The following is a 17,740-nucleotide window of genomic DNA, read 5'->3' as shown; positions in this document are numbered from 1 at the left end:
TCAATCCGTCATTCTTTGGCCTCGGGCAAGTGCATAAGAACCAGGATCACTCGAATGGCAAAGGCCCATGAACCGATTGAACAGTCGATTGGACATGTCCCATACGTTGATCTGGTGATTTGGGATTGTTGACCATCCTGGTAGGGTTGCGACGTTTTTCTTGGTTCATTTTTGCTGTCACAGACTTCCAAACGGAATGTGATAGTACAAGTATTCATTCGGCAGGCTCAATAACGCTGGAAAACACTATGACTTGCAACAAGTGAGTTTAAGATCACATGCAATCAAAATTAGAATACAGGTGTCTTGTTTGGTCAATGATACTCACCGGACGCAAACCCGGAACCTTCTCCACTTCCGTCCGACACGGCGCCGGCCATTGACCCGGTTACGGAAGCTCGCAATTCAATATTTCTGAAAACGGTCACCGAGTCTCTTAACAATAACTTTGATCAAGTCTTCGGCTCGGGCCGCTGGCCTGAATTGCACAAACGCGATGTTTGTACATGCCTGCCTCACATCATTCTCAAGGGTCATTTACCATTGAGCCATGAACGTGGAGATGAAAGGTGTCTTGTGCTGTTTATTGCTAATGAGCCTTGTTAATCTGGCACGTGGGTGGTTGGTTCCTGGTGACCTGGTGGTTTCAAACTTTGATGCAAGCCTGCTGAGGACAGACATACAGACGCTGATTGGTCGCTTGGGCCTAGGGGTAACTATAAGCTCACGAGGTTGTATTGGACCGCGGTATGATTAGATGGATCAGATATTGGGATGGGTAAGTTAATGCGAGAGGCATAAATAGTTTCAGGACGCCTTTGCACCGAATCTTGGTTTGTTATCCTCACTCGCTCAGCATCTCACCATGAAGTCTTTCGTTTCTGTCGCCCTTTTGCCTCTTGCGGTTCAAGCCGTAAGAATCGTCCAATCCAATGATGATGGCTGGGCTGAGTCGTATATCCGCTCCTTCAATGACGCCTTGAACAACGCAGGCTACGATGTTGTTCTTTCAGCCCCTGCTGAGAACAAGTCAGGCAGCAGTAAGTCGGCCGCGCGTAATCGCACATCTCAATCACATCTGACACTACCCAGGCTCTCGAGATGAGAATCCCAAGGATCGCAAGACGCCTTGCCAGTACGATAGTTGTCCCGCTAACAGCGGTCCTGCTGGTTCCGACCCCAAGCGACCTGATCTTAACTGGGTCAACTCTTTCCCCGTCACTGCCATGAAGTACGGTATAGACACCTTTGGTCCTAGCCTGTGGGATGGGGCTGCCCCTGAGCTTGCCGTTGCCGGACCCAATGTCGGCAGCAACATTTGGCTCCAGGTTCCCTTTTCTGGCACTGTTGGCGCTGCTTGCTATGCCGCCCATGAAGTCGGCATTCCCGCCATTGCCTTCTCTGGAGCTTCCGGCGGCAATACTGCCTTCAACACCAACCCCATTCCCGAGCGCAGTCTCGTCTATGCTGAGCTTGCTACCACGTTCGTCAAGAAGATTGTCGACTCTGGAAAGCCTTATTTGCCCAAAGACGTCTACCTTAACGTCAACTTCCCCAAGGCTGAGGGCAAATGCACTGATGCGTCCAAGTTCCAGTGGGTGCTGACCCGCATCAACAGTGGTTTGCTGTCCGAACGTGACACTGAGTGGTGTGGCGAGAATCGTCTTCCTACTGAGACTGAGATTGCTCTTAAGAGTGGCTGTTATGCTTCTATTAGTGTTGGAGATGCTGCCGATAAGACCACAGCTGATGCTGCGAGACAGAAGATCGTCTTGGAGAAGATCAAGGACATGCTTGTGTGCGTTGACTGAGCGAGTGTATGAGTTTTATAGATATAGCTTTTAAACCTAATTGTTGTATTTAAATCAATTGACTTCTCGAACATTTTTTCATCACTCAAAATTAGTAAAAGAGGGAATGCCGTTGATAAAATGAATGTTGGAGTTCGGGCTGTTGAAGAGACCTAAGCTTATCGATAAATATAGGCGCCTGAATTCCCAGGCCCACTTGGGAACCTTTGGAGCAACCTCGACTTTTTGCGCCGCCTCCATATCACGATCAAGGGCCGGTCCGCCAGAGCTCTCAATTCCGACGTATAATGGCACCAATCGACCGTTGCTTGGCCTCAATGGCCAGGCTATCCCTCCTCCAGACTCCTCGGCCGGCAATCCCATCGATACCCAAGTTCCTCGCCCCAGCGGCAGCCCAACAAGTTCGACAGGCTTCAGTGGTCCGAATCAGGAAGACGGCGAAGAAGAAGAAGCCACTCCCTAAGGACTTCAAGAGACATAACTTGAACAAGAGGGAATTCCCTCAGTATTCGTTATGCGAAGCTATGAGGTCAGTGGGGATCTACGGACTTGGGTCTGAGAGCAGAGACTAACATATCGTAGAATCCTCCGCGCCGTTGAGGTCGGCAAACCCCCCGCTTCGATCAAGTACGAGCTACACATCAATCTGAAAACTGCCCGTAACGGCCCTGTCATCAAGAACAGCGTCCGTCTCCCTCACCCCGTCCAAAGTGATTGGCAAATCGCCGTTGTGTGCCCCGAAGGCAGCGAGATCGCTCGTGAAGCCACCGCCGCCGGTGCTGTGGCCGTTGGTCAAGAGACCCTCTTCGAAGCCATTCGACAAGAAAAGATCAACTTTGACCGACTCATCTGTCATGAAGCCAGCGAGGCTGCCCTCAACAAGGCTGGTCTGGGAAAGATCCTCGGTCCCAAGGGTCTCATGCCCAGCAAGCGTATGCGAACCATTGTTCCTGATGTCGTCAAGTCTATGCGAGATTCTGCCGGTGCTGCCGATTATCGTGAGAGACAGGGTGTTATTCGTCTGGCTATTGGACAATTGGGATACTCGCCCGACCAGCTCAAGAACAACATCAAGGTGTTACTGGCCAAGATCAAGGCAGAGTGTACCGAGATTTCAGAGGAGGTGCACAAGGAAGTCCATGAGGTTATTCTAAGCACGACTCATGGACCAGGTATCAGCTTGAACGGAAACCTGAAGGATGCCGATGAGAAGATTACCCCCGAGGCTTTGACGAGCATCATGTAAAAAGTAGCTTGCGGGCTTGTATAATTGTATCATATATCATATTAACGAATAGAGCTTGTGGGTGGTCGTGGGTATCATTTGTATTTTATTTGCAGTGATATTTTTTCTCAACCACCTCGGAGAGCCTTGACGGCCTCTGATTGTGCATCTAGCACTCTATATATCGCCAGGCACTTGAGGACTCGGTCCTGACCTTTAACGCCGGCCTTTTTGGCTTCTTTCAGCGCATTGCCCAAGTCTATCAGCAATGTGTTTCTGCAGCGTGTCAAGCGTTCCTCCATCTTGATCACGTATGGTGTGTCGGGGTCCATGGACCCAAGAAGCTTTGTAACCCGGCTACATTCTTGAGCCGAAGTGAGTAATTTCGCAGTCGAGCTTCCGTAATTGTCGTCCTCATCTTCATCCTCACTATCTTCATCCAAATCTTCATCGGCTGGCAGACTGTCCAAGGAGAGTCGTTCTTCTAAGGATGTAAGCCGCTCAGATACCTCCATCATCTTTCGACCCTTTTCGACAGCAGATCGTACACCATGTAGCTCCCCATTGAGAGTATTAGTCTCTTCCCTTCGCTCCGTCACTTTTGCTTTGACTTCTTCAACAGCTCTGCGGAAGCCTAGCAGGGCAACTTTGGCATTTTCGACCTTGTCGTCGCCGCCACGTAGCTCGCTACCTAGGGAGAGAAACGCTGTGTAATTTGAATTGACGAGTTCGAGCAGCTCAGAGCTAATAGCAGCACTTCGGTCGCGCAAGTCCGACCTTAGATCCTCAAGTGTTTGGTGACGATTCGGTAAAGCGGATAGGTAAGCAGCAGGTTGAAAGTCTTCAGCGAGAAAGTCGGCGCGAGGTAGAGCTTCAGGGAATGGGAGTGGAGCATCGTCGTCAACAGATGAAGAGTCGGAACTGGAGAGTGTGAATTGATTAGATACGGTAAGGCCCGCCATTGATGACACGAGAGGATCCGGCGCGGCAGCCGTTGTGAATTGCGGTACTGGTATCGTCTTTGTCGTCTCTAAGTGTCTAGATGAAGCACTAAAGGTGAGGTGGCATGGTTTGGTGGAGGAGCTTCGAGCGGTTGTCGGCGCTAAGTCTGATAGGGAGTTTTTGATCTTATCGATAAACCCCAGATCATGTATGTATGTAGGTACTTAGAGACTCGGAGATATATTTCCTACAAGGCGAACAATTACAATATTTATACATAATCTATTTCGCTTTCCGTTCATCGTCATATCCTCTGCTACTCATTCTACAACTAAGCCTGGCTTTTGAAAAGCTCTTTGCATTCTTAAGTCGAAGGTGTAAGTGCATGTTAGGACACGAACACGAATAATTAGAAGAAACAGTACCCTTGACACAGATCTTTCTCAAGTATTGGACCCCTGAGTTGCCCACGTCGGTGGTGTGAGCCTTTTTTGAATTTTCCGGTCGTCAGAATCACCTTATATGGAACCCCTCAGTTCCGTGAACTGAAGCTTCTTTTATTGGTTGCCTCTCGGCTGTTGGCGATCCAGACCTGCTCCGTGCAACAGACAAGCGGTTTAGCTTGGTGGATAATGTGCTCAATACCCGGGACCAAATCATTACGAACACAGTCGTAGTGGACAGGACAACAGAATGCTCAAAGAGCGGATTCGTATTACGTTAAAAGAGCCGAGTTCAAGCCTACGTTACCGAAGGTTACCTCGTGGCTGAAGATCTGAGTGACCATTAAACGCCAATCAGCAAGGAAGACACATTCAAAGGAATGAGAGTCTTGCAGTTTCTCTTGCCACTCATTAGGTTTCCATTCTCAGGGACAGGTAAAAATTAAGACTCGACGATCGCTTCGGTATCATATTACCTTCTCAGGGCCTATAAGATATATTGAAATGCTCATTACAGAAAAGGATATCGAAATCCATCGAGGTAGACATATGATTGGCCTTCGAATTCCAGCATAGCGCATCACACGTGAGCGGGCCGGTATCATAACGGTTGTAATGCGACCAGAAAAACCTCAGTGGTCTGGCATGAATTCAAGCGAAGTCGGAGGATAAATACCTTATGATCGGCACTAACTGCAGTAAGACGTCTTGACTGGATCTTATCTGATGGTTGCAAAATCACCTCGTGCAATTCCGACTTACGCCGGCTTGTTCCAGGTGAACCCCGAGCTTCGGGTTAGTTCAACAAGTTAAAGGTCCATGTTTTGAGGGGTCTTTAGTGGAGGCAGTCCATTTAATAAAGGACAGCTATTGGAGATCACCAGTGATAATCCCCCTTACTGTTGCATTATGACGAGAATGTTTGTCCGCTGCGACGTCACGTCAACTACCGTTATACCCATCACTTTATCAATCTCTCCTCTACCTAGCTACTTATTAAAGTCCCGAAGTTTGCCTGTTATTCTAGTTATTTGTTTGGGGAGCGTGGTCGACGTCGTTGGGGCCAGGTCCCGGTTCATACCTGGATGCTAGGGTGGGGAGAGACTGAAAGAGGTCAAGGCGCTGCGGAGCCATCAAAGTTACCTATGACTGATTGAAATATTTTCTGTGAAACTTGATGCCTCAATAATTTGATGGCCAGCAATGAGATTACGAGAAAACTGGCTCGTCAACTCGGTTGTAATCTGGTTAACCATCCTCTAAATGGATGGCCGCGCTGTCTTCATGCCGTGATGTGTGCCTGGCGTACGGGGATTGTGGCCTGGCGTCGTATCGTCTGCAAAGTTTTTATCAATCAAATCTTATCAATCTGATCAGATCCACTATCGTCTCCTGGAATCGGACCATTGGTTTCCTAACTGTCGGTTGTGGTCGGGGCACAAAAGCAACGACGCACCCCGCGATTAATTTCCTTTCTTTGCTACTCTTCTGCCTTCATACTTGACCCTGTTGCTTGCTTGATCTTGATTGAGATTTCTGCTTGTACATACGCACATGGGTCCTTCAAAACATTGTTAATCAGATTCCCAGGCTCTCCTCAGCCGAGACTAAAACCGAGGTCGCACCGAGCTGTCATATTGTAGCTTGCGTCAGACAATCTTATCAATCTGTTTATCAATCTCCCACCCATCTTTCATCATCACCACCATTGATGACTTGTTTTGGTCAACCCAAAGCAAAATACTCCCAAGCAATTTCCGGACGCTTCCTTCGAGTTTTATATCACGAATTCATCCTCTCGGCTCTTCAACCCGAGTTGGAATAACCGGCCGACCGAGATCCGATTCCGCAGCGACCACAATATCCATTACTCGTTCACGTCTCCATCATGTCGGCATCATCTCCTCAACAGTCAATTGAGTCTCCAGGGGCAAGAACTCCAACCATCGCTCCTTCACCAGCTGGAACAAGAAGTCGTGCTATCTCAGCTGCACCTGGACCTGCGTCACCAGCCACAGCAGGTCCCCACAGCCACAGAACGCCACTCTCCATTAAGCCGAGCTCGAAACCACCTCCACCCACACAACCTCATCAGCGCACTGCTCTTCCATCCATCAACAAGATGGCCATGTCGTCCGTAATCAGCCCCAGTCCGGCTCCACCAGAGCCCCCAAAGGTGTCTATGACTTCCAAAGAATGGGTGATCCCTCCTAGACCCAAGCCTGGCAGGAAGCCCGCTACCGATACGCCGCCAACCAAGCGCAAGGCTCAAAACCGCGCAGCTCAAAGGGCTTTCCGAGAGCGGAGGGCTGCCCGTGTTGGTGAACTTGAGGAACAACTTGATCAGCAGCGTGAGGTTCAGGAAAAGCATGAGGCGGACCTCAAGGATAAAATTCACGAACTTGAGCTTGATGTTCAGTCATACCGGTCCCGATGCATGTTGCTTGAAAATATGCTTGAACGGGAAAGACAAGATCGTATCAGGGTTGAGACAGAAGCTGAAACTCTCAAGCGTCGTCTGGATGATGGCATCTTCAACTCAAATTTTCAGTCAAGAACTATGAGCGCTCAGCACTCTTTTGATGGAATGCACAGTCCTACAAGTCAAGGACCAAGACACAGTTTGCCCGATGGACGACCTGACCGCCAACCAGGTCACTCCTTTTCCATATCACAAATCATTTCCCCCCCAGAAACTCTTGACATGAACTCATCCCATGATCCCGAAACTACCCTGACCTGCGGCAATTGTTCCCCAAACGGACATTGTGCGTGCGCAGAAGAGGTGATGAGGACAGCCGAAAGCGGTTGCGGCAAATGCAGTCTCTCGTCCACTTGCCAGTGCCTCGACGAAGCAGCTGAAGCCCTTGATCGATCTCAGGAACTCAAGCGTCCCGTCTCACCGTCTGCAGATGTATCGCATGAGAAAAGACACCGATCCAGTCCACATGATACAGTAGAGACTGATTATACAGCCATGTTCTCCCGCAAGCCTGCTCAAGAGACCTTCTCAGCCCCCTCTCAACTACCTTCTATGGATCCTATGCCGTTCAGAGATGGCTGCGGCTTTTGCAAAGATGGAACGTATTGTGTTTGTGCCGATACAGCACTGGCAACTCCCGCCATGACTCCTAATGATACCCTCCCTCCCATCTCTCAGCAGGTTCAAACCCCTCCTCCTGAAGAGACTGATCTTCCTATGCTTGCGATGGAGATGACCGCCGACGGAGCTGTCAAGCTTCCCCGCCGCACGCAGCCCAAGCCAAATGAGCGCCCAAGTGGTTGCGGTCCAAATGGACCCGGTTCATGTGCTCAGTGTCAGGCTGACCCCAAGTCTGGACTCTTCTGTCGTCTCATGGCCGCTAACTTCACCCGTAAGGACGGTACCTCTGGAGGTTGCTGTGGTGGCAAAGGTGCTGGCGGTGGGTGCTGCAAGTCTCAGCCCAAACAACCCCAAAAACAACCTCAACAACCCGAAAAGATCAACCTCCCAAGTCTCCCGAGTCTGGGCCTAAGTTGTGCCGAGGCGTATCAAACACTATCTAGTCATCGCAACTTCTCCAAGGCGGCAGACGATATCGGATCTTGGTTGCCCAAGCTCAAGGCTACTCCACGACCTGGTACCCGACCAGCCCCTCCTGGCTCGATGATGCCCATTGAGGTTGAAGCAGCAAGTATAATGAGCGTCCTGAAGGATTTTGATGTTCGGTTTGGGAGAGGAATTTAATGGGATCCCAAGCCGTTAAAAAGGATGGAAAGTATATTGAGTACATGAACAAAATGGTGGTTTAGCGAGCGCACATGCTCGCGCGAAAGTTTCAGCATGCCTAATACGGCACTTGGTTTGGTTTGGTTGGAGCGTTGATATTATACCCTTATTTGGTGAAGATGTAGTCACTTTACTGCTTAGTTATGCATCTACAAATTTATGCGTCTATCAAGTTTCTAATGCAATGCTTTAGTGTGATGAGATATGAGACATGCCGGCGGATGCATTCAATACCGGATTAGCGGATGTCTGGTACGTTGTAAAAGCAAGGATTGCATCATGGGGATAGGGTGATGAATCGACCAGTCGGAGACGTAGGCGAGGTAAACAAGACAGTAAAGGATGGATGGCAAATGTGTCTGCTTTTCTGGAAAGCCGCTATCGACCGAGCTAGTCAAAAGGAAACGGTGTCTAGAATGATAGCCGCGGCTCTGGGGATGTCGTTGTGAGGTGTATCTGCTTGATAGGAGGTGGTGATAGTAACGAGTTGACAAGTAGGTCGATGACTACATGGTTGACGACGTGGATGACTAGCTTCAATGAGTTGGTTCACAAGACGCCACAAATGAACCTGTAAATCTCTCTGAGAATAGACCACGCGCTGACGTGCATGAAGATAGAATCATGCTCGGCTGAAAGAAGACGGGATACCGGGGAAAAGCTGGGGGCTGTAGTCGGATGAAGTCGTCGTGAGATGTTGACAAAGTTGCGGTGGAGCTTTGATGGTGGATCAGCATGGCCAACGCACCATACTGCACCGCACTGCACTGCACCGCACCGCACCGCACCGGTATACATTATACAGGACAGGATAGGACAGTATTGAAAGCAATGTACGGTAGTACGAATGAGTTGTTTACTTTATCATCACAGACAAATGAGAACAGCTGCATTAGAGTGGCGAGTTGGGGTTAGAAGCAGCTGAGAATTAGTTTCTGTTAGCGAGTAATAGGCATCAGGCCGAATACGGCTGCATAACTCGGCATGTCGGTCTGTCTAACAGATATGAATGGGTCAAGGCCTTTTCGGTGAAGGTTTCTAAGAGTCTTTTTCAGCGCAAAGAATTGGTCTGGCAGTCAGTGATTGGAAGAGGGTTGCATGTGGAGGTCGGCGCATGATTGGCGTCTAAGGAGGGATGCGTTGGCAGTTGGCACACAGCCCAGCCCAGTTGCTGCAACTCTACAGCAACTGTTGTCTTTGCTTTGCATAGAAAGAACTGGCGTGGTGCGATTAGATTGGTTGATTGATGTGGGCGAGAGGGGAAGGAGGGTCTTTTTGGTACCTTGTGTGATGCTCAAGTTCAGTTAGGAGCATGATGTTAATTGTTAAGAGGAAAGTATAGTTGGATGAGTGACAGGTTAAAAGTTTCTGTCTCATGTTAAGTTTAAGAGGATCATGTTTTGTTTCAAACAAGAGCATCGTGAGGCATCTGAATGGACCATGAGGTTCTATCAACCACTGTAAATATACCCTGTCCACTAGGTACTAACCTAGTAGGTACCTGGGTAGGTAGGTTACCTTAGTACCTATCAAATGTATATGTTGTCGGGTAACTTGGTTTCCACAAGTACTAACTGTAGAAACGAAACGCTTAATCCGAACACGGGAGGACACGCATGTATGTATTTGTTTTCTCTTTCTTTGTTATATCACTCATTTTTTTTTTTGGAATTTGTTCTTGATAGAAATCCCTCGCTTGTCCTCGTGGACATAATTCTTGGTCCAGTTTTTTTGGCGAATGGTCTTTGTTTGGTTATATGCAGTGACAACACAGAGCTTCAGAGTTACACCAAAAAAAACCATGATACTTACATACACATACAGCACAATCATATTGTCATTTGTGTCTAGGATTCAAGATTTACAAAATCATCTCGATTTCAAGCAGAGAACATATGTAGGTACACTGCATTCCCTCAATACCTGCCTAGTACCTACCTAGGTAGGCACGCAGAATAAACAAAACTAAGGCCCTGCATGTCATTGTCCTACCATTATTGTCCCATCATGACTTGTTGACTCGAGTGGGTGCATTGTTCCACTCTACCGCCATGACGGGACATGGAAAACAGGTGTTCTTGACAGGGAGTGTAGGCGTGCATGGCAAGGTTGGAGGCTCTTTACAAGGTCCACAGTTGACGATGATAGTTCCCAAGAGACCTAGAACCTTGGGTCTCTGCTTACCAAGGTAGGCAGTCTAGTTTCAATCGGTTGAGGGTTTAGTAACTTGGTAGGTAGTAAACAGACTACCTATAGATAACATAAACTCCATGCCCAAACTCATATCCGTAGCGCTGAGACTTGCCAACGCACACCTCTGCCCTCCCCTGTGACCCGGCCCGACCTAGGTATGGACCTCGCCTTGCCCTGCCCTGCCTGCCTGCCTCTGCCTTTTGCCTTGCCCTGATAATACAAAACCAAGCCAGGCGCTGACTGACACGTGCGAATCGCACAGGGCTTCAGGTACCGACCCCATAAAGGAGTCGTTGATCCAATTGTGTTTCAATCTCACCCGCATTACCGCCTTCGCTCCCTCCGAAATAAGCTTAGTGCACATCAACCCACATCTGCCAACGCTGTAACTTTACCACTGTAAAAGGCGGTGCTGTATCCACTCCACTACCGTACCCGTACCGCCTGTTCCCGTCCGTTATAACGAGTAGTTTTAGTGGCAGAGGGAATCGGATGGGTCCATTTGCGATACCTCTACCCCTGGGCATCATGTTCCATCATACCCTTATCCCATGGAGCCCAGCCTACCAGCCCAGCCAGCCCGATCTCGTTGTCCAAAGCCAAGCCAAGTTTGTGTTCGTGTCTGTCTGTGCCTGTACCTGTATCGGTCTCGAGACGTCCGTCTTGTTTCTAGCGACTACGCACGCAGTCGGCATAACCGACAAGTGCCAACTGTGAGGTCCTTTTTTGTTATTACCGGTCTGTTTCTCTCCATACCAGTGTATAGTACTGCCGTGCTTTCCCACGATACTTCTCCCCCCACCTCCCACTTCAACTCTTTTCTGACCTCCCACATCTTCTCTCTTCTCTCCTCTCTTCTCTTCGCGTACCAAGGCCCTGTTCCCTCCCCATATTCTCCGTGTTTTGTGTTGTCTCGTCTTGTCTTGTCTTGTGTTCTCTTGGAACGTGCAACTTCAGCCCGTGATACGATCAATACTTCATACGCTAAAGCACCTCGAAACGATCGCGCCATCATCTTTCCAACCTCCCGCGCCTTGTTACTCTCCATCCAGTCCGATCTTCGCTGGCAGGTCTAGCGCTCACTCTCGAATCCTCGTACAACCATCTTACTTGCGACTTGCTTCGGCCGAAATCTGTTCGAGCCATATACTTTTGTTCAAAGGCCCGTGGGCGGCGCCTCATAGAGAGCTGCCATAGCTGCGCGATTGCGACGCAGTCTCCCCAAAGCCCGAAATGGTTTCTATGCAAAGATCTCTGTCTTCACCAGTCCGCATTCATTCTGCTCCCAGTACGTCTCCGACGTTGCTACTCCCTAGCCCGTCTCTAGCCTGAACTCGATTCTGGCTCTGCATGCCTTGCAGTTATGCTGATATGATTGGCTTATAGCTGGTTCCTCTACTGATGCACAAGATTCGGGGTCGCCCCCTCCGTCTGTCGATATCCATGTGCAACCCGCTCGATCACGAAGAAGACGCTCGCCGAGCCCTAGCCCAACCCGTGACAACACGCAAAAGCACTTGCGGAACTCTGACAGCAAAGACCATCGAGGTCATGCTCACCAACAGTCACCAGTCATGTCCTCCCGAAAGCCAATTGTGGCACAACCAAATATGCCTGGCCAACCATCACCAAGAAACAGTCCAAGAGTCTCATGTCTGAAACTTAGCAAAGACGAAAACGACAACGAATCTTCTTCCAAGTTCAAGCCGTTATTGCAAGACGTTTCGCAATACACAAACCCACACCTGTCGCCTGAATCCGAAAGTACAACTCTCGAGGAGCTGGCTCATCTAGTGCGGCTGTCCAAGTACCAGGAGCGCAAGCGCGCCAACAATCGTCTACGTCTTCAAAGGAATTTGGTCTCTACTGCTCTCAGCGCCCGCCTGACCCGCTGCGGGGAAATAGCTCATCGTAATTTGGTCGACAGTTTCCGTCGTGACGACAAGGAGAACTTCTCTGCCCTTTACAGCGCCATCCATGATGTACGCAACAGCTGCGACGAGCTCCGTCGTTATGCCCTTCTTGACCCCGAGATGGAGGGTCTTGCCAACGGTGGTCTTGGATCTTCTGAAAGTTTGGATACCCCCACTAACTCGGCAGCTCTTGGTCCTCTCAAATCAATAACACCGTTTTTACACGACATTTCTGCTTCTGCTCGGGATACGTTTTTGGAATTTCTCACTCAACTCCGTACAAACCCTGATTATCTGGCTACTCGTATATGCTCTCTGTCAAGCTCCGAGTTGAACTCATTCTTGACTTATCATAAAGGTTTGGAACCTGTGGAATCAGTCCTGCCCTTCCATGGCCGTTCTGGAGGAAGAGTCCACGCAAGTGCGCCCAAGAACAGCACTGCTGTGGACATAGAGCGACTGTTGTCTTTCCAACGCCACGATCCTCTCTCCATTCTTATTCATACCTGCTTTGCCAATTCCGCTGGACCTGATAGTTCTGAGGATCAACGACGAACCGATATCTGGGCTACGGCTTTGGCGCGACTGATTTCGGAACCAAAATCCACCGGAGAGCACTTTTTGATTTCAGTTCTCAACATTTGGACAGCGATGCGTGACTGGTCCGGAAAGTCCAATATGGAATGGTACCTAATGAAGATTCTTGAAGATGGAGCCTTTTTGCTGGACCGGGCCGAGGACCAACATGGTACCCGATTCAACCTCTCTGACTGGAACCATTCGGACGAGGTTGCAGCTAAGGAGTTCTACGAGCGGGCCGTAAACCAATTATTTGAGCTTGTCGACGACGAGGATGCCACCGGAATACCTGAAGGACTCTTGGAGCTGGGAAATGCCATTCTGAAGAAGCTCGACCACAAGTATGTCGAAAACACCTCTCGCTGGTTGGTCTGGAGGTGCCTGTTTTTCGTCTTCCTTTTGGGCGTCATTATCCATCCGGAGTCCTATGGAATGCTGGCCGAGTATCACATCACACCTTATGCGCGCGAGAAGATTCTGAAAAAGGTAGCCATGAAGGCTCATGAGTATGTCTCCAGCATGTGGAGTGGTAAGCCCTCGGCCACCTGTGTTCCCGTGGATGTACCGCCAAAGATCAAAGGCCATGTGGAAAGCATCCTCGCACGTTTCCAGGGATCACGATCCAAGGCACCGGCTGCCAAGTTGCTTCCGGCGAGATCCGTTACATCTCTGAGAGAAACCAAGGAGGTTCATCCCTACTTGGTCATTAGCCCAGCTGATCTTGCAACCTTGATTAATGCCATCTTCCCAGAAAGAAGACCACACTCGGCTTCAGGTAGCTTTAGATCAGGCCCAGCCTCCGTTTCAGGCATGTCTGCCATTTCCCAGCCTATTTCTATGTCAAACCCAAGGAACAGCAACTTCGACACTGTATCTATCATCAGCACCAGCGTCTCTTCAGTATTCAGTGATTCGACCACAAGGGATGACTACCTAGATGAGCAGACCTCGGTTACACCTCAGCGTTACTCTCCTCCAGCAATGGACTCGGAGCTTCAGAGGCGCTTGAACAAATATGAAGATGACGGCTATCGACTTCGCCTGGCACTCCATGAGATGACTCAAAACTTGGGTTCTGATATCACTCGTGGTTCATGTCATCCTTGTGCTGAGCGATGGGTTGTACTTTTCATTTCCTCTGATGGAAAGAGTTTGTCTACTAATATGACATTCGATCCTGATGACGAACTAGACGATGAAGAAAACTCGTCTAGTACTGACACTGATGAGGAGGATGCCTCCGACGGACCCGAGCTCGATAAGGACTACCACCAACTTAGAGATTCCATCCTCAAGTTGGTGGAAGACTACGAGATCCCTCGCAGTCTTGAGCCAGAGAACAGCCGGACACAGCTCAGCAATCGTGCTTCTGGTCTCAAGCGGTACAAGTCCAAGACACGCATCATCACCACTGAGCGGTCAATGTCAATGGCCAGCCGCAATCCATACAGAAAGCACATGGACAAAGATGCGAGCGAGAGGCGACAGCCATCGATCCCCGAGTCGGAAACTAAGGATGACAAGTCGGAAGCTGTTTTGATTACTATGCTCAAGGCAGCCTCAGCACAATCCAAAGCTCTGGCAGACTTTGTTTCATCTCACCAATATTGGAAGACCCTCAACCAACTCAATGCTCTTGCATCCCCTTCACTACGGGCAAACGGGTTTGCGGTTCTAATCAACATTTTCTCTCGTGGACCAAGAGATTCGATCCGCCGCTCTGCTTCTGCTATTGAAGAGTACGATGCTTGGCTTGTCTGGCTTAAACAGAGCCAAGAGCGCCACGAGGGCATTATTGACCGCATGATGAAACGTGTACGGGCTGTACGCGACAAGATGTGGTACGTGACTGATGTGCGAAACTCAAAAGAGTATGCCCACAGCCGCGATATCTGCCAGGCACTCAAGACCATGGGCATGCCTCGACGTTGGAACTCTTTTCAACGATCTCGTGCGCACATGGCTAGGGGACCAAGCTCGTCTTATCTCTATCGCACCGAATCTCAGATCATGGACCTTCTAGCGGCTTCCGAAGAGCAGGGTGGGCCAAATAAGCTTAGCGATGACCCTGCTGAGGCTACCGCAGCATGGCTTCAAAACCGTGGCATCGAGAACTTTTGCATGGGCGAAGAGAGAATTCACAGATTTTGCTACGAGGTGGACAAGTGTATCTCTAGATTGGTCGGTGAGACCATTCGAGATGCACCAGTTTTGTGGTCGAGCGAGCTCTACAAACGTGACAAGCATGGCTACGACCGTGCAAGAGCCAGAGAAAAGGAAATGTCGTGGACTGGAGACGACTCTGGCAGTATCATCAGCGAACAAGATCGCAAGTTCAGCCCAACGTCAAGCAGACCAAACTCACTTGCTCGGGATCTGAGATCGCTATCAATGCACAACCCTAGCCAGCAGTCTCTTGACTCGGTACGACAGAGTATGCCTCGAGCCAGCTCAGCATTGTCGGATATTCTTGACGGACAAGAGTACTTCGATCGTGCTTCGCCTGCGCACACCAATGATTCGGCCAGCACCTTCTGGTCACCATTTCAGCCAATCACTTCTCCCAGTTCTGGAGCTTCTCGGGGGTACTCGCCTACAACTAGCATGACGAACCTCTCCACAACCTTTTCTCATTCTCAACACGGTACCGCTCCCTCCAACTCGACTTTCTCGACTGGACGTCCTGGTACTTCTGCCTCATCGAATGAGACAGTATTCCAGCACCAGCGAGTTGATGATGAGAAGACGCGCTTCCTTAACGAACTGAGGCAGTCCCTGACCAGTCTTTTGCTTTCAGACCTCGGTAACCAAGTTTTCTCCCGAGGTTCTGAAACAGATGGCTGGTTTGATACGTTGGGGCAACAGTGCATCGATCGTAAAGATGCCCTTGACCGCCGAGCTCGGCGTCGATCTGAGATCAAGGAGAAGCGAAGCTCAGGCCGGCCAAGAGTCATTGAGAAGAAGAAGAGCTTTGGTAACCTGCGAGGTGCTGGTGATAACAACTCTGAGCGTGCATCAGAGACTTCGGAAGGCGTTCCTCAGAATTCGAATGAAGGATCGAGCACCAACGACTCGACGCCACGTCTTTCTGCGGCCAAGGAGGAAAAGGACAAAACAGAGTTCCCTTTCAAGAAGGCATACAAGCGGCTTCTCAACATGTTTTGCGTCCATCCCAACCCTTACGCAAAGCTGAATGCCCTTTATGAGTTGGAGAATCTCATTGTGGCTGCGCTTCAATCGAGCGGGCAGAAGAGACCCCGATGGAACCGGTCCGATGCTGGATCAAGCGTGGTGACAGAGCACAACACCAACGCTCGCCCTACACCTTTGGAAGGGACGATTGACAATGTGAAAGAACGCCGATCGCAGGCACTTCAATCTCAACTTGCAACGCCGTTCTTTGGCCCTCGCCAAACCAATTCCGAGACGAGGTCAATCATGTCGGGAGGTAACGTCAATACCGACATCATCACCAAGGAGCTGCAGGCACTGTTTAGAGAGGCATCGATTCGACCAAAGACTATCTTCCGCGACTTGCAATTCATTGCATCATTTGTTCCACCTTCTGTATTGGACAAGCAGGAACGCGGCAAAGCTTTCTGGAACACTGCTCTGGCGGCACTCAAGCTCAAGGCAGAGGTTTGCCGAACCATGGTGGAGATGGCAGACGAAGTGGTCGCAGCACATACGCATGTGCGAAAACCTAACGATAATACGATAGCAGATGTGCCACAATCAACAACAGGCACACCACCACCGCCGTCAACAACATACAAACTGGATGATGCGGGTAAGATGTGGACAATCACGGCTAAGGAAGGATTCCCAACGGCGCAACGCGAGCTTGCGCTGTTCTACCTTTCTAACCCGGAATACGTTGAGCGGACAACGCTCCCTCTCTCCAAGCCACGCGAAGTGTTTAAACAAACTGTCATGGACAAGTATGGCCGCTTGGGCAATGGTGGAGGACGCACAGGGTTCTCGGGTGGGGGAAGTGAAGGCAAGGAGAGCGATGTGAGAAGCGACCCAGGGCTGATGTGTGTCGCGGTTCACTGGATGGAAGCGGCTGAGCATGGTGGTGATGAGCTGGCGACGAGCTTCCTGCGACAGAATGAGTTTATGGGTGGTCGTTGAGGAGAGTCAAGTTGAGTTGAGTTGAGTTGCTGCTGGTTCGCTGAAAGTATTATACCCACGTGTTTTTTTGTTTGGCGCTTGGGCGTCTATAAGATTTCTTTGGATGCTTCATAGAGGAAATTGAGGATATGTTTGATACGATTTGAGATGTAGATGATGTTTATGAGAAACGACGTATCATTGGATGGATGTATAGGGTTTTGTATGATTGATACCATATGAGAACTCGTATATACATTGATGACGGCCTATGAAAGCGCCAGTAATTGTATATAATGATGCATCATGATCTCTTGACTACGCTTCTGGCTGTTTGTCCTTTGAGTAAATTCTCGGCAATTTAGTATTGGAGTTTACATTTCCTGGTATGCTCATTGAATTTCCAAAGAAAGTATACATAGAACTCCATACTCCAGAAACAGTAATAGAACGAATGGTGCTATGAGATGATGTCGAGAACCGGGCGATGGCCTGACTTTACGGGAGAATTTAGATAGATAGATAGTGGGTTCGGTAGGGGCCGGGTCCGATGGGATGGATGGTCAGATGTTTCGGAGGCCCTAGATTCTAAGGATTTCTTTACAGAAACGACCTGGACGATGATTCTCTGTAGACTCTATCGGGTTGGACAGATATAATATTGATTATTTCCTATAGCTCAGATATGCGTCTGCATTAACAGCATTTATTCACTGTTCAAGTCACAGAGCGACTGACACCTTTCCCTATGG

The 17,740-nt window shown here is 49.5% G+C and overlaps 4 protein-coding genes across 4 annotated transcripts; 3 read left to right on the top strand and 1 right to left on the bottom strand.

The window, feature by feature from the left end:
• Positions 1 to 865: 865 nt before the first annotated feature.
• FPOAC1_008898 (uncharacterized protein) lies at positions 866 to 3,057 on the top strand (the record flags this gene model as incomplete). Its single annotated transcript, XM_044853332.1, has 4 exons — positions 866 to 1,040; positions 1,093 to 1,798; positions 2,002 to 2,340; positions 2,394 to 3,057. The coding sequence occupies 4 exons, from the start codon at positions 866 to 868 to the stop codon at positions 3,055 to 3,057; spliced, it is 1,884 nt and encodes a 627-aa protein (XP_044706002.1).
• A 107-nt stretch (positions 3,058 to 3,164) lies between these two features.
• On the bottom strand, positions 3,165 to 3,998 carry FPOAC1_008897 (uncharacterized protein; the record flags this gene model as incomplete). The annotated part of the gene is made up of 1 exon (XM_044853331.1): positions 3,165 to 3,998. One exon carries the CDS (start codon positions 3,996 to 3,998, stop codon positions 3,165 to 3,167), a length of 834 nt encoding a protein of 277 aa, XP_044706001.1.
• Positions 3,999 to 6,309: 2,311 nt separating this feature from the next.
• On the top strand, positions 6,310 to 8,148 carry FPOAC1_008896 (uncharacterized protein; the record flags this gene model as incomplete). Its single annotated transcript, XM_044853330.1, has 1 exon — positions 6,310 to 8,148. One exon carries the CDS (start codon positions 6,310 to 6,312, stop codon positions 8,146 to 8,148), a length of 1,839 nt encoding a protein of 612 aa, XP_044706000.1.
• A 3,468-nt stretch (positions 8,149 to 11,616) lies between these two features.
• On the top strand, positions 11,617 to 17,009 carry FPOAC1_008895 (uncharacterized protein; the record flags this gene model as incomplete). The annotated part of the gene is made up of 2 exons (XM_044853329.1): positions 11,617 to 11,671; positions 11,770 to 17,009. The coding sequence occupies 2 exons, from the start codon at positions 11,617 to 11,619 to the stop codon at positions 17,007 to 17,009; spliced, it is 5,295 nt and encodes a 1,764-aa protein (XP_044705999.1).
• Between the last annotated feature and the right edge of the window lie 731 nt (positions 17,010 to 17,740).

The sequence above is a fragment of the Fusarium poae genome, chromosome 3, assembly GCF_019609905.1.
Source record: "Fusarium poae strain DAOMC 252244 chromosome 3, whole genome shotgun sequence".
Taxonomy (NCBI): Eukaryota; Fungi; Ascomycota; class Sordariomycetes; order Hypocreales; family Nectriaceae; genus Fusarium; species Fusarium poae.
Note: the sequence above shows the minus strand (reverse complement) of the source record. Positions and strands in the feature narration are given on the sequence as shown.